The sequence below is a fragment of the Dryobates pubescens genome, chromosome 21, assembly GCF_014839835.1.
Source record: "Dryobates pubescens isolate bDryPub1 chromosome 21, bDryPub1.pri, whole genome shotgun sequence".
Classification (NCBI taxonomy): Eukaryota; Metazoa; Chordata; class Aves; order Piciformes; family Picidae; genus Dryobates; species Dryobates pubescens.
This window is the reverse complement of record NC_071632.1, coordinates 2,568,412-2,580,852: the sequence shown is the minus strand read 5'-3', so window position 1 is coordinate 2,580,852 and position 12,441 is coordinate 2,568,412. Positions and strand designations below refer to the sequence as shown.

Here is a 12,441-nt window from a genome sequence, read left to right as displayed (position 1 = left end):
TAAGGGCAGCTTCTAATAATGGGCTCACATTTTCTCATCATCTTCACAAAGCCTCCTGGAAGCACACAGCTGAAGCACTGCTCAAATCACTGCCAAACTCCCAGAGCCTGCTGGGTTGTGGGAAGCATGGTGGGAGCAGCACAGCTTCTCACAGGCATGGTTCAGAGAATCACAGAATGGTTTGGGCTGGAAGGAAGCTTCATCCAGTTCCACCTCCCCTGCTGTGGGCAGGGACACCTCCTACTAGATCAGGTCACTCAAGGCCCCATCCAACCTGGCTTTCAACACTTGCAGGCTTGGAGCCTCCACAGCTTCTCTGGGTAACCTGTTCCAGTGCATCACTGAAGGCACTGGAATGTACTCCTAATGTCTGATCTAAATCCAGCTTCTTCCACTTTGAAGCTGCCCTCCCTCCTCCTGTCATTCCAAGCCTTTGTCAAAAGTCCCTCCCCGGCTCTCCTGTAGCCACCTTCAAATGCTGGAAGGCTGCTAGAAGGTCTCTACGGAGCCTTCTCTTCTCCAGGCTGAAAACCCCCAACTCGCCCAGCCTGGAGAGGTGCTCCAGCCCTCAGATCACCTTTGTGGCTCCTCTGGAGCTGTGCTAATAGTTCCATGGCCTTCTTGTGTTAGGAGCTCCTGGGCTGGATGCAGGACTCCAGGAGGAGTCTGACCAGAGCGGAGCAGAGTGGCAAAATCCCCTGGCTCGAGCTGCTGCCCACGCTGCTTTTGACAGAGCCCAGGACAGGCTTGGTTTCAGGGCTGCAAGTGCACATTGCCAGCTCATGTTCAGCTTCTCCTGACCCAGCACCCCAAAATCCCTCTCCTCAACTCTGCTTTCCAGCCATTCTCTGTCCAGCCTGGCTCTGTTCTTGGGACTGCCCCGATTCAGCTGTAGGACCCTGCACTTGGCCTTGTTGAACCTGATGAGGTTGGCACTGGCCCAGCTCTCAGCCTGTCCAGGCGCCTCTGGATGGATCCCTTCCCTCCAGTGTGCCAGCCAGACCACACAGCTTGGTGTCATCAGCAGAACATCCACACATCCAGGTACAGACAGATCCATACATCCAGGTACAAATACATCCATGCATCCAGGCACAGACATATCCACACATCCAGGTACAGACACATCCATACATCCAGGCACAGACATATCCACACACCCAGGTACAGACACATCCATACATCCAGGCACAGACACATCTCTCCATCCAGGTACAGACACATCCATACATCCAGGTACAAATACATCCATACATCCAGGTACAAACACATCCATGCATCCAGGCACAGACATATCCACACATCCAGGTACAGACACATCCATACATCCAGGCACAGACATATCCACACACCCAGGTACAGACACATCCATACATCCAGGCACAGACATATCCACACACCCAGGTACAGACACATCCATACATCGAGGCACAGACATATCCACACATCCAGGTACAGACACATCCATACATCCAGGTACAAACACATCCATGCATCCAGGTACAGACACATCCATACATCCAGGTACAAACACATCCATGCATCCAGGTACAAACACATCCATACATCCAGGCACAGACACATCTCTCCATCCAGGTACAAACACATCCATACATCCAGGTACAGACACATCTCTCCATCCAGGTACAAACACATCCATACATCCAGGTACAAACACATCTCTCCATCCAGGTACAAACACATCCATACATCCAGGTACAAACACATCCATACATCCAGGCACAGACACATCCATACATTCAGGTACAAACACATCTCTCCATCCAGGTACAGACACATCCATACATCCAGGCACAGACACATCTCTCCATCCAGGTATAAACACATCCATACATCCAGGTACAAACACATCCATGCATCCAGGTACAGACACATCTCTCCATCCAGGCACAGAAACATCTCTCCATCCAGGTACAAACACATCCATGCATCCAGGTACAGACACATCTCTCCATCCAGGTACAAACATATCCATGCATCCAGGTACAGACACATCCATACATCCAGGCACAGACACATCTCCCCATCCAGGTACAGACACATCCATACATCCAGGCACAGACACATCTCTCCATCCACGTACTTACACATGTACACAATCATTGCCATCTTTTGGCTGGCTCCAACCGAGTTTATGTCAGTACTTTCATTTAAATACCTCTATGAAAAACCATGGGACAGAGTCTAGCTGGAGGCCTGTGTCTAGTGGTGTGCCTCAGGGGTCAGCCCTGGGACCACTACTGTTCAATATATTCATCAACGACCTGGATGAGGGCACAGAGGGCAAAGAGTTTGCTGGTAATAGCAAACTGGTGGCAGTGGTGACACCCTCACAGGCTGTGCTGCAGTTCAGTGAGACCTGGACAGGCTGGAGAGCAGGAGCTGGGAGAAATGGAAGAAAAGCCAACAAGGGCAAGGATGGAGTCCTGCATCTGGGAAAGAACAACCCCATGGAACAGGGGAGGCTGGGGACTGACCTGCTGGACAGCAGCGCAGAGGAGAAGGACCTGGGGAGAGTCCTGCTGGACAGAAGGATGCCCATGAGCCAGCAATGTGCTCTTGTGGCCAAGAAGGCCAAGGATATCCTGGGGTGCATTAGAAGGGCTGTGGTGAGTAGGTCCAGAGATATTCTTCTCCCCCTCTTTTCACTGTGAGGGCGATGGAATAGTGGAGCAGGCTGCCCAGGGGAGTTGTGGAGTCTCCTTCTCTGGAGATATTCTGGCTGTGTTCCTGTGTGAGCTGCTCTAGGTGCTCCTGCTCTGGCAGGGGGGGTGGACTGGATGAGATTTTGAGGTCCCTTCCAACCCCTAGCATTCTATGATTGATGTCCTTAGTGGTAAGGTTCTGCACAGCATGAAGCTGTTTGGGCTGCATTTATACATTTTTGTATAGACTTTTTGGCTTCCCTACATAATTTTTCTGTGATAGGTGTCTTGCATACATAAAAGTGTTTTAGGATGGGGAATAGATGATGCACTCTTTACTGCTGCAGATATTTGTGCAGAGGTGAACAAACCTGCACAGATTTTGATGTTCAGCTTGGGAAATTAATCATCAGGGTTCTCTTGGTTCCACAGCTGGGTGCCCCTCAGCCATAATACAGAATTCCAGCTCTGTTCAAAAGAAGTGCAGAGAGGGTTGAGAGCAGCCCTGAGGAAAAAGTTCTGGGGGTGTTGGGTGCTGAGCAGCTCCCCAGGAGCCAGCAGTGCCCTCCTGCAGCCCAGCAGGCAGCTGTGTGCTGGGCTGCAGCCAGAGCAGTGTGGGCAGCAGGGCAGGAGAGAGGATTCTGCCCCTTGACTCTGCTCTGCTCAGACCTCACCTCCCATCCTGCCTCCAGTTCTGGTGTCCCCAGCAGGAGAAGGACACAGAGCTGTGGAGTGAGTCCAGAGGAGGCCACAAAGGTGATCCAAGGGTTGGAGCAGCTCTGCTGTGAGCACAGGCTGAGGGAGCTGGGGGTGTTCAGCCTGGAAATGAGAAGACTCCAGGGGGACCTTAAAGCTGCCTTACAGTACCTGAAGGGATCCTACAGGAAGGCTGCAGAAGAACTTTTCCTGAGGGTGTCTAGAGACAGGCCAGGGGGGAATGGTTTGAAGATGAGGGAGAGCAGGGTTAGACTGGAGATGAGGAAGAAGTTCTGCATTATGAGGGTGATGAGAGTCTGGAACAGGTTGCCCAGGGAGGCTGTGGATATCCTGTCTCTGGAATTGTTCAAGGCCAGGATGGATGAGGCCCTGAGCAGCTGATTCTAGTTGAGAGGTGTCCCTGCCCATGGCAGGGAGGTTGGAGTAGATGACCTCTGCAAGGTCCTTTCCAACCTAAGCCATTCCATGACTCCATGATTAAATCAGAGTTGTTTGTTTATTGGCACAAGCAAAGTGTGCTGGGTTACACCACCCTGGGGCAGGGGTTGGGTTGCGAGAGCCCTGCTTCCCCCAGGGGACAAAAGAAACCTGATCCAGGTGGATGTGGCTTCTCCCTCCTGGGAGGAGAGGTCCCCAGAGTCTAAGCTGGTCTGTTCTGCCCCCCCTTCCTGTCCAGCAAGACTATAAAGGGGGGGAGGGCATGGCAGCCATCTGGCTCTTTGCTCCTGCCTTGCCTGCTGGACAGGACCAACAGCTGCTGCTGGCCTCCCAGCTCTGCCACGTGGCCAGGCCTGACCTCCTCCCTGCTGCACCCAGGCTTCTCTAAAGGACTGAGATCCACACACACCAAGGGAGATGCAAGGCCATCCACATTGGGTTTGGTATATTCACCTATTCATCCTCATTCCTGACCCTTGTAAGCCCTCCCTGTTATTGCTATAGATATATTTGGTTAAAAAATGTACTTCTCCTACCTCCAAACCGACTCCAGGTTAGTTTTTGGTAGATTAAACTCCAGTTAAGGCTTAAACCACCACACAAAGCAGTGCTGGGGCAGAAACCCAACCAGAGAGTGCTCCCTACCCAGCTGGGCTCTTCTAACCTAGGCCATCCCATGCAAGCTGCAGGTCAGCAGCACAAACCCAAACCAGCTCTGTGTGGAGCCTGCCTGGTAAGGACCCTAAAGCCATTTCTGGTGGCAGGATCTCTGAGCTGTGGGAGTGGCCATTTCCTCCAGCAGGGAGAAGGCTGCTTTTGGCTCAGGGCTGTGCAGTGGGAGCAGTACAGCTCAGAGCAGGCTGCTGGGATAGTTTTAGGCTATGCCTTTAAACCTTTTGCACAGATCTTGAAGAGAAAGTAGTACAATGTAAATAGATCACTGTTGGGTGTAAAAAAGGAGAACAATGATAGCTCTGAGCCATCCCATTGGAGAGATATCTAACATAAGACTTAGCTCCCCAAACAATTTCTCTCTCTTCTGGCTTCCTCAGGCTGGCAGATACTAACTTGCTTCTGCTTGACCTTGGCTGCACTGCTTTTGTTGTGACCTTCTCTGCTCCTGTCTCTTGTCCCTTTTGCACAGCAGGGTAAGGGGGAGGCAGGAAGGGAGAAGCTGGTAGCTTCCCCTGGTCCTTGCCCAGGGGGGGGGATCCTTGAGCTGTTCATTCATTGCAAATATTGTAAATACTGTCTGTTTGCACATACTCATTGCATTCCAGGGCAGAGTGTGGTTTGCTTGCAAATACAGTGGCACTGCAGGTGGAAAATACAGTGTGGATTGCAAGTACAGGGGTAGTGTACATTGTAGGTACAGCGTAGAAGATTGTAAATACAGGGGTAGTGTAGATTGTAGATTTGCTTGCAAATACAGTGGTAGTGTAGACTGTAAATACAGTGTAGCTTGTAAATACAGTGGTAGTGTAGACTGTAAATACAGTGTAGCTTGTAAATACAGTGGTAGTGTAGACTGTAAATACAGTGTAGAATGTAACTATAGTGGTAGTGTAGACTAAGTACAGTGTAGACTGTAAATACAAGGGTAGTATAGATTGCAAATACAGTGTAGTTTGTAAATACAGTGCTAGTGTAGACTGTAAATACAGTGTAGATTGTAAATACAGGGGTAGTATAGATTGTAAATACAGTGTGGACTGCAAATACAGTGGTAGTGTAGACTGCAAATATAGTGTAGATTGCAGCTATAGTGGTAGTGTAGACTAAGTACAGTGTAGGCTGTAAATATAGGGGTAGTATAGATTGTAAATACAGTATAGATTGTAAAAACAGTGGTAGTGTAGATTGTAAATACAATGTATACTGCAAATACAGTGGTAATGTAGACTGTAAATACAGTGTAGATTGCAACTATAGTGGTAGTGTAGACTAAGTACAGTGTATACTATACATAGGGGTAGTATAGATTGTAAATAAAATATAGATTGTAAGTACAGTGTAGATGATTGTAAATACAGTGGCAGTGTAGACTGTAGTTTTGCTTGCAAATACAGTGGTAGTGTAGACTGTAAATACAGTGTAGATTGTAAATACAGTGGTAGTGTAGATTGCAAATACAGTGTAGACTGCAAATACAGTGGTAGTGCAGGCTGTAAATACAGTGTAGATTGCAACTATAGTGGTAGTGTAGACTAAGTACAGTGTAGGCTGTAAATACAGTGGTAGTGTAGATTGTAAATACAGTATGCACTGTAAATACAGTGGCAGTGTAGATTGTAAATACAGTGTAGACTGCAAATACAGTGGTAGTGTATACTGTAGATACAGTGTAGATTGCAACTATAGTGGTAGTGTAGACTAAGTACAGTGTAGGCTGTAAATACAGTGGTAGTGTAGATTGTAAATACAGTATGCACTGTAAATACAGTGGCAGTGTAGATTGTAAATACAGTGTAGACTGCAAATACAGTGGTAGTGTAGACTGCAAATACAGTGTAGATTGTAACTATAGTGGTAGTGTAGGCTGTAAATACAGTGTAGATTGCAACTATAGTGGTAGTGTAGACTAAGTACAGTGTAGGCTGTAAATACAGTGGTAGTGTAGATTGTAAATACAGTATACATTGTAAATACAGTGGTAGTGTAGGCTGTAAATACAGTGTAGATTGCAACTATAGTAGTCTAGACTAAGTACAGTGTAGGCTGTAAATATAAGGGTAGTATAGATTGTAAACACATATAGATTGCAAATACAGTGGTAGTGTAGGCTGTAAATACAGTGTAGATTGTAAATACAGTGGTAGTGTAGACTGTAAATACAGTGGTAGTATAGATTGTAAATACATATAGATTGCAAATACAGTGGTAGTGTAGGCTGTAAATACAGTGTAGATTGCAACTATAGTGGTAGTGTAGACTAAGTACAGTGTAGGCTGTAAATACAGTGGTAGTGTAGATTGTAAATACAGTATACATTGTAAATACAGTGGCAGTGTAGATTGTAAATACAGTGTAGACTGCAAATACAGTGGTAGTGTAGACTGTAAATACAGTGTAGATTGTAACTATTGTGGTAGTGTAGACTAAGTACAGTGTAGGCTGTAAATATAAGGGTAGTATAGATTGTAAATACAGTGTAGATTGCAAATACAGTGGTAGTGTAGACTGTAAGTACAATGTAGTCTGTAAATGTAGTGGTAGTGTAGACTAAGCACAGTGTAGATTGTACACACAGTGTTAGTGTAGATTGTAGTCTTGCTTGTAAATACAGTGGTGGCAGTGGTGGTTCCCCCCATGAAATGCAGGATCTCCCTCAGCAGTATGAGGAACATCACATGTTTGGGGGCTGAACCTATATCTTGGGGGGCTGCCCACAATCTGGCCAAAATTTATTGACTCATTGAATTTATTCATCTGGGGTGTAGTCTGCTGTCCCCCTCTCTGGAGGCTTTCCAAACCCACCTGGATGCGTGCCTGCCCTACCTAGGTGATCCTGCTCTGGCAGCGGGGGGTGGGAATTGGGGCTGTTCAGTATAGGCAAGAGAAAGCTCTGAGGAGACCTTCTTGTGGCCTTCCAGGATCTGCAGGGGGCTCCAAGAAAGCTGGGGAGGGACTTCTGAGGGTGTCAGGGAGGGATAGGACTGGGGGGGATGGAGCAAAAGTAGAAGTGGGGAGATTAAGATTGGCTGTGAGGAAGAAGTTGTTCCCCATGAGGGTGGTGAGAGCCTGGCACAGGTTGCCCAGGGAGGTGGTGGAAGCCTCCTGCCTGGAGGTGTTTGCAGCCAGGCTGGAGGTGGCTGTGGTGTGAGGTGTCCCTGGCCATGGCAGAGGGGTTGGAACTGGCTGAGCCTTGAGGTCCCTTCCAGCCCTGACAGTTCTATGCTTCTATGCTTCTATCTCTGGAGGTCCCTTCCAGCCCCTAACGTTCTATGATCCTGATTCTACAGCTTTCATTTGCTTCCAGCTGAGCTGGTCTGGCAAACCTGATGTTGGGGGGGTTGCGTGTGTGTGATTCTCACCCCCTGGGAGCCGCAGAGCGGGCGGCAGGAGGCACTCACCGAGGCTGGAGCGCGTGTTGGAGCGCTCGATGATGGCGTGCTTGCTGGGGTTGTTCAGCACCGAGCGCTTGGCCAGCGAGATGTCTGCTGTCACCCGGGTGATGGAGATCCTGCAACGACAACAGCAGCACACAGCGGCAGGTCAGCGCCTGGCAGGGCTCTGCAGGGACAGACAGGCTAGCGCCGGGAGGTGGCTGAGGTGACAGGCAAGGAGCTCCCCGGAGCGCAGTCTGCAGTGCACAGCCTGAACGGGGAGAGAGCTGTGCCTCCTGCTGCTGCAGGGGCTGCTGACAGCACCCCCAGCCCCCACTGCAGGGATTGCTGACAGCACCCCCAGCCCTCACTGCAGGGATTGCTGACAGCACCCCCAGCCCTCACTGCAGGGGCTGCTGACAGCACCCCCAGCCCCCACTGCAGGGATTGCTGACAGCACCCCCAGCCCTCACTGCAGGGATTGCTGACAGCACCCCCAGCCCTCACTGCAGGGGCTGCTGACAGCACCCCCAGCCCCCACTGCAGGGGCTGCTGACAGCACCCCCAGCCCTCACTGCAGGGATTGCTGACAGCACCCCCAGCCCCCACTGCAGGGGCTGCTGACAGCACCCCCAGCCCTCACTGCAGGGACTGCTGACAGCACCCCCAGCCCTCACTGCAGGGGCTGCTGACAGCACCCCCAGCCCTCACTGCAGGGATTGCTGACAGCACCCCCAGCCCTCACTGCAGGGACTGCTGACAGCACCCCCAGCCCTCACTGCAGGGATTGCTGACAGCACCCCCAGCCCTCACTGCAGGGGCTGCTGACAGCACCCCCAGCCCTCACTGCAGGGCCTGCTGACAGCACCCCCAGCCCTCACTGCAGGGATTGCTGACAGCACCCCCAGCCCTCACTGCAGGGATTGCTGACAGCACCCCCAGCCCTCACTGCAGGGGCTGCTGATAGCACCCCCAGCCCTCACTGCAGGGACTGCTGACAGCACCCCCAGCCCTCACTGCAGGGGCTGCTGACAGCACCCCCAGCCCCCACTGCAGGGGCTGCTGATAGCACCCCCAGCCCTCACTGCAGGGACTGCTGACAGCACCCCCAGCCCTCACTGCAGGGGCTGCTGACAGCACCCCCAGCCCCCACTGCAGGGGCTGCTGACAGCACCCCCAGCCCTCACTGCAGGGGCTGCTGACAGCACCCCCAGCCCTCACTGCAGGGGCTGCTGACAGCACCCCCAGCCCTCACTGCAGGGATTGCTGACAGCACCCCCAGCCCTCACTGCAGGGGCTGCTGACAGCACCCCCAGCCCCCACTGCAGGGACTGCTGACAGCACCCCCAGCCCTCACTGCAGGGACTGCTGACAGCACCCCCAGCCCTCACTGCAGGGATTGCTGACAGCACCCCCAGCCCCCACTGCAGGGGCTGCTGACAGCACCCCCAGCCCTCACTGCAGGGATTGCTGACAGCACCCCCAGCCCTCACTGCAGGGATTGCTGACAGCACCCCCAGCCCTCACTGCAGGGATTGCTGACAGCACCCCCAGCCCTCACTGCAGGGATTGCTGACAGCACCCCCAGCCCTCACTGCAGGGACTGCTGACAGCACCCCCAGCCCTCACTGCAGGGATTGCTGACAGCACCCCCAGCCCCCACTGCAGGGACTGCTGACAGCACCCCCAGCCCTCACTGCAGGGATTGTGTAAGAGACTAAATCTTGTCTCTCCTCATGTGAGTCAACAAAGATAAAATCACCTTTGCTACAGCTGCCCAGGGAGGGGATGGTGAAAAGACTCTCTGGCAACAGAATGTGTAATGGGCACTGGTACCAGACCTGCTGGGCTGTGCACAGACAAGATCAGCTCCAGAAAGGGAGGATGGGGAGCTCTCTGGGGTGTGCACAGACAAGATCATCTCAAGGAAAGGGAGTAGGTAGACAGGACAGTGGACTCAGCCCTGGGCATGAGAAGCCCTTGATGTGTATTGTGCATATGACCAGGTAAAAGGCAGAGCCCCCCTGCTGCCTCCTCCTGTGAGCACACCAGGAGTACACAGGAAGATTCCCTGGGGACAGGGCTGTGTCCTGGACACAGGACTCAAGGTGTGGCCTAACCACAGGGCACAATGACTTCCCTGCTCCTGCTGGCCACATTCTTCCTGATGCAAGCCAGGATGCCATTGGCCTTCTTGGCCCCCTGGGCACACTGCTGGCTCATGTTCACCTACTGTCAACCACTACTCCCAGGTCCCTCTCTGCCTGGCTGCTCTGAAGCCACTCTGACCCCAGCCTGTAACACTCATGAGGCTCCTTTCCTTCTCTCTCTTCATTTTTCCTTCTCTCTCTCTCCCTTCTTCTGTTCCATCCACTTTATTCTGTCAATAAATAGCCTGGCTGTTGGTATTTTGGCCTCATTTGTGCCTCTAATTTCATGGCAGGGGAATGTTCAGAAAGAACAGAGGCTCTTTCCCCTGCAGACTGAGACAGAATGCTTCATCCACCTCAAGATGAGGAGGGCTGAGGGCTCTGGAGCTTGGAGAGGAGGAGCCTGAGGGTGAGCTCCTTGCTGTTGCTCAAGATGTGCAGGGGCAGTGCCCAGAGGCTGGAGCCAGGCTCTGCTGGGTGCTGCCCAATGCCAGCACCAGGGGCAGTGGTGGAAGCTGAGGCAGAGGAAGTGCCATGGAAACAGGAGGAAAAAAATGTTCCCTGTGAGGGTTCTAGAGCCCTGGAGCAGGCTGCCCAGGGGGGCTGTGGAGTCTCCCTCTCTGGAGGTATTCAAGACCTGCCTGGATGTGTTCCTGTGTGACCTGCTCTAGGTGCTCCTGCTCTGGCAGGGGGCTTGGACTAGATGAGCTTTTGAGGTCCCTTCCAGCCCCTAACATTCTGTGACTGTGATTTTTCTAGTGGTGAGTTCAGTCAGCACTGTTGATATTCCACTGCCCTTCCTTGTAGGATTTTGCTTGCAGCTGAAGAGGAGGAAATGGATTGGCTAAGAGGGAGGGCTCCTCTCCAGCAAGCAGAGTCAGATGCAGTTCATCTGACATGTACCCAAGTAGGTCACTTCCCAGTGAGCTCAACATGTGGCTATATTCATCTAAAACCCTACAAAATGAAAGCAAGCCAGAAATTGACATGAAAAAACCCACCCCAGCATCATTTGTACAAGGCTGCTTTGTAACATGGCTCTGGAAACTGGGGAATCATTGAAGGTTGTGATTTGTGGCACAGCTCCTCACAGATAATGCCATTAGCCTTCACATGAAACCCAGCATGGCAGCTGAGGTCCTCATTAGTGATATTCATTTGCTAATTGATCAACACCACCAATTTGTACAGCTTTTTGTCTTGCTCTCCTCGGTTTTCCTGCCAGTGTTCCTGACTGCAAGAAGAAATCCTTTTTCCCTGTCTGAAAGGCAGTTATAGAGTCACAGAACTGTCAGGGCTAGAAGGAACCTCAAGGCTCAGCCAGCTCCAACCCCCTGCCATGGGCCAGGGACATCTCACACTGCAGCAGGTTGCTCACAGCCACCTCCAGCCTGGCTGCAAACACCTCCAGGCAGGAGGCTTCCACCACCTCCCTGGGCAACCTGTGCCAGGCTCTCACCACCCTCCTGGGGAACAACTTCTTCCTCACAGCCAATCTCAATCTCCCCACTTCTACTTTTGCTCCATCCCCCCCAGTCCTATCACTCCCTGACACCCCCAGAAGTCCCTCCCAAGCTTTCTTGGAGCCCTCTCCAGATACTGGAAGGCCACAAGAAGGTCTCCTGGGAGCATTCTCCTCTCCAGCCTGCACAACCCCAACTCTCTCAGTCTGTCTCCAGAGCAGAGCAGCTCCAGCCCTCTGCTCCTCCTCGTGGCCTTTCTCTGGACACCTTCCAGCCCCTCCAGAGCCTTCCTGGCACAGAGGCTCCAGAACTGGCTCCAGAGCTCCAGCTGTGGTCTCAGCAGAGTGGAGCAGAGGGGCAGAATCCCCTCCCTGGCCCTGCTGGCCACACTTCTCTTGCTGCAGCCCAGCCTCTGCTTGGCTCTCTGGGCTGCAAGGTCTCACTGCTGGCTCCTCCTGAGCTTCTCCTCCCCCAGCACCCCCAAGGCCTTTTCTTCAGGGCTGCTCTCCAGCCAGTCCCTGCCCAGCCTATCTCAGAGCCTGGGATTGCCCCAACCCAGCTGCAGGACCTTGCACTTGGTCTTGTTATGGCACAGAAAGCAAAGCTGATTGCCCAGCCCAACCCCACTGTTTGTTCAGTGTGAGGTCTGTGATGTTTTTAATGTCATCTGAATTGGTTTTTGAGATATGCAGCACCAGGAAAAATCAAGTCTGTTCTCAAAACAGAGGCTATGTGTAGGAACAATCCCAGGCACCTGCACAGACTGGGAGTCACCTGCTGGAGAGCAGCTCCCTGGAGAGAGACCTTGGAGTGCTGCTGGGCAGCAAGTTCTGCATGGGACAGCAATGTGCCCTGGGGGCCAAGAGAGCCAATGGCATCCTGGGGTGCAGCAGGAAAAGTGTGGCCAGCAGGGCTGGGGAGGTTCTGCTGCCCCTCTGCTCTGCCCTGCTGAGACCACAGC

The 12,441-nt window shown here is 52.2% G+C and overlaps 1 protein-coding gene across 6 annotated transcripts in view; it reads right to left on the bottom strand.

The window, feature by feature from the left end:
• Window positions 1-12,441, bottom strand: part of CACNB2 (calcium voltage-gated channel auxiliary subunit beta 2) — a 336,701-nt gene that overhangs the window by 26,552 nt on the left and 297,708 nt on the right. For all 6 annotated transcript variants that reach the window (XM_054171152.1, XM_054171153.1, XM_054171148.1 and 3 more), the window contains one exon: window positions 7,895-8,004. In XM_054171152.1, the coding sequence (XP_054027127.1) occupies window positions 7,895-8,004 (110 nt within the window). The remainder of the gene's footprint in view (window positions 1-7,894; window positions 8,005-12,441) is intronic.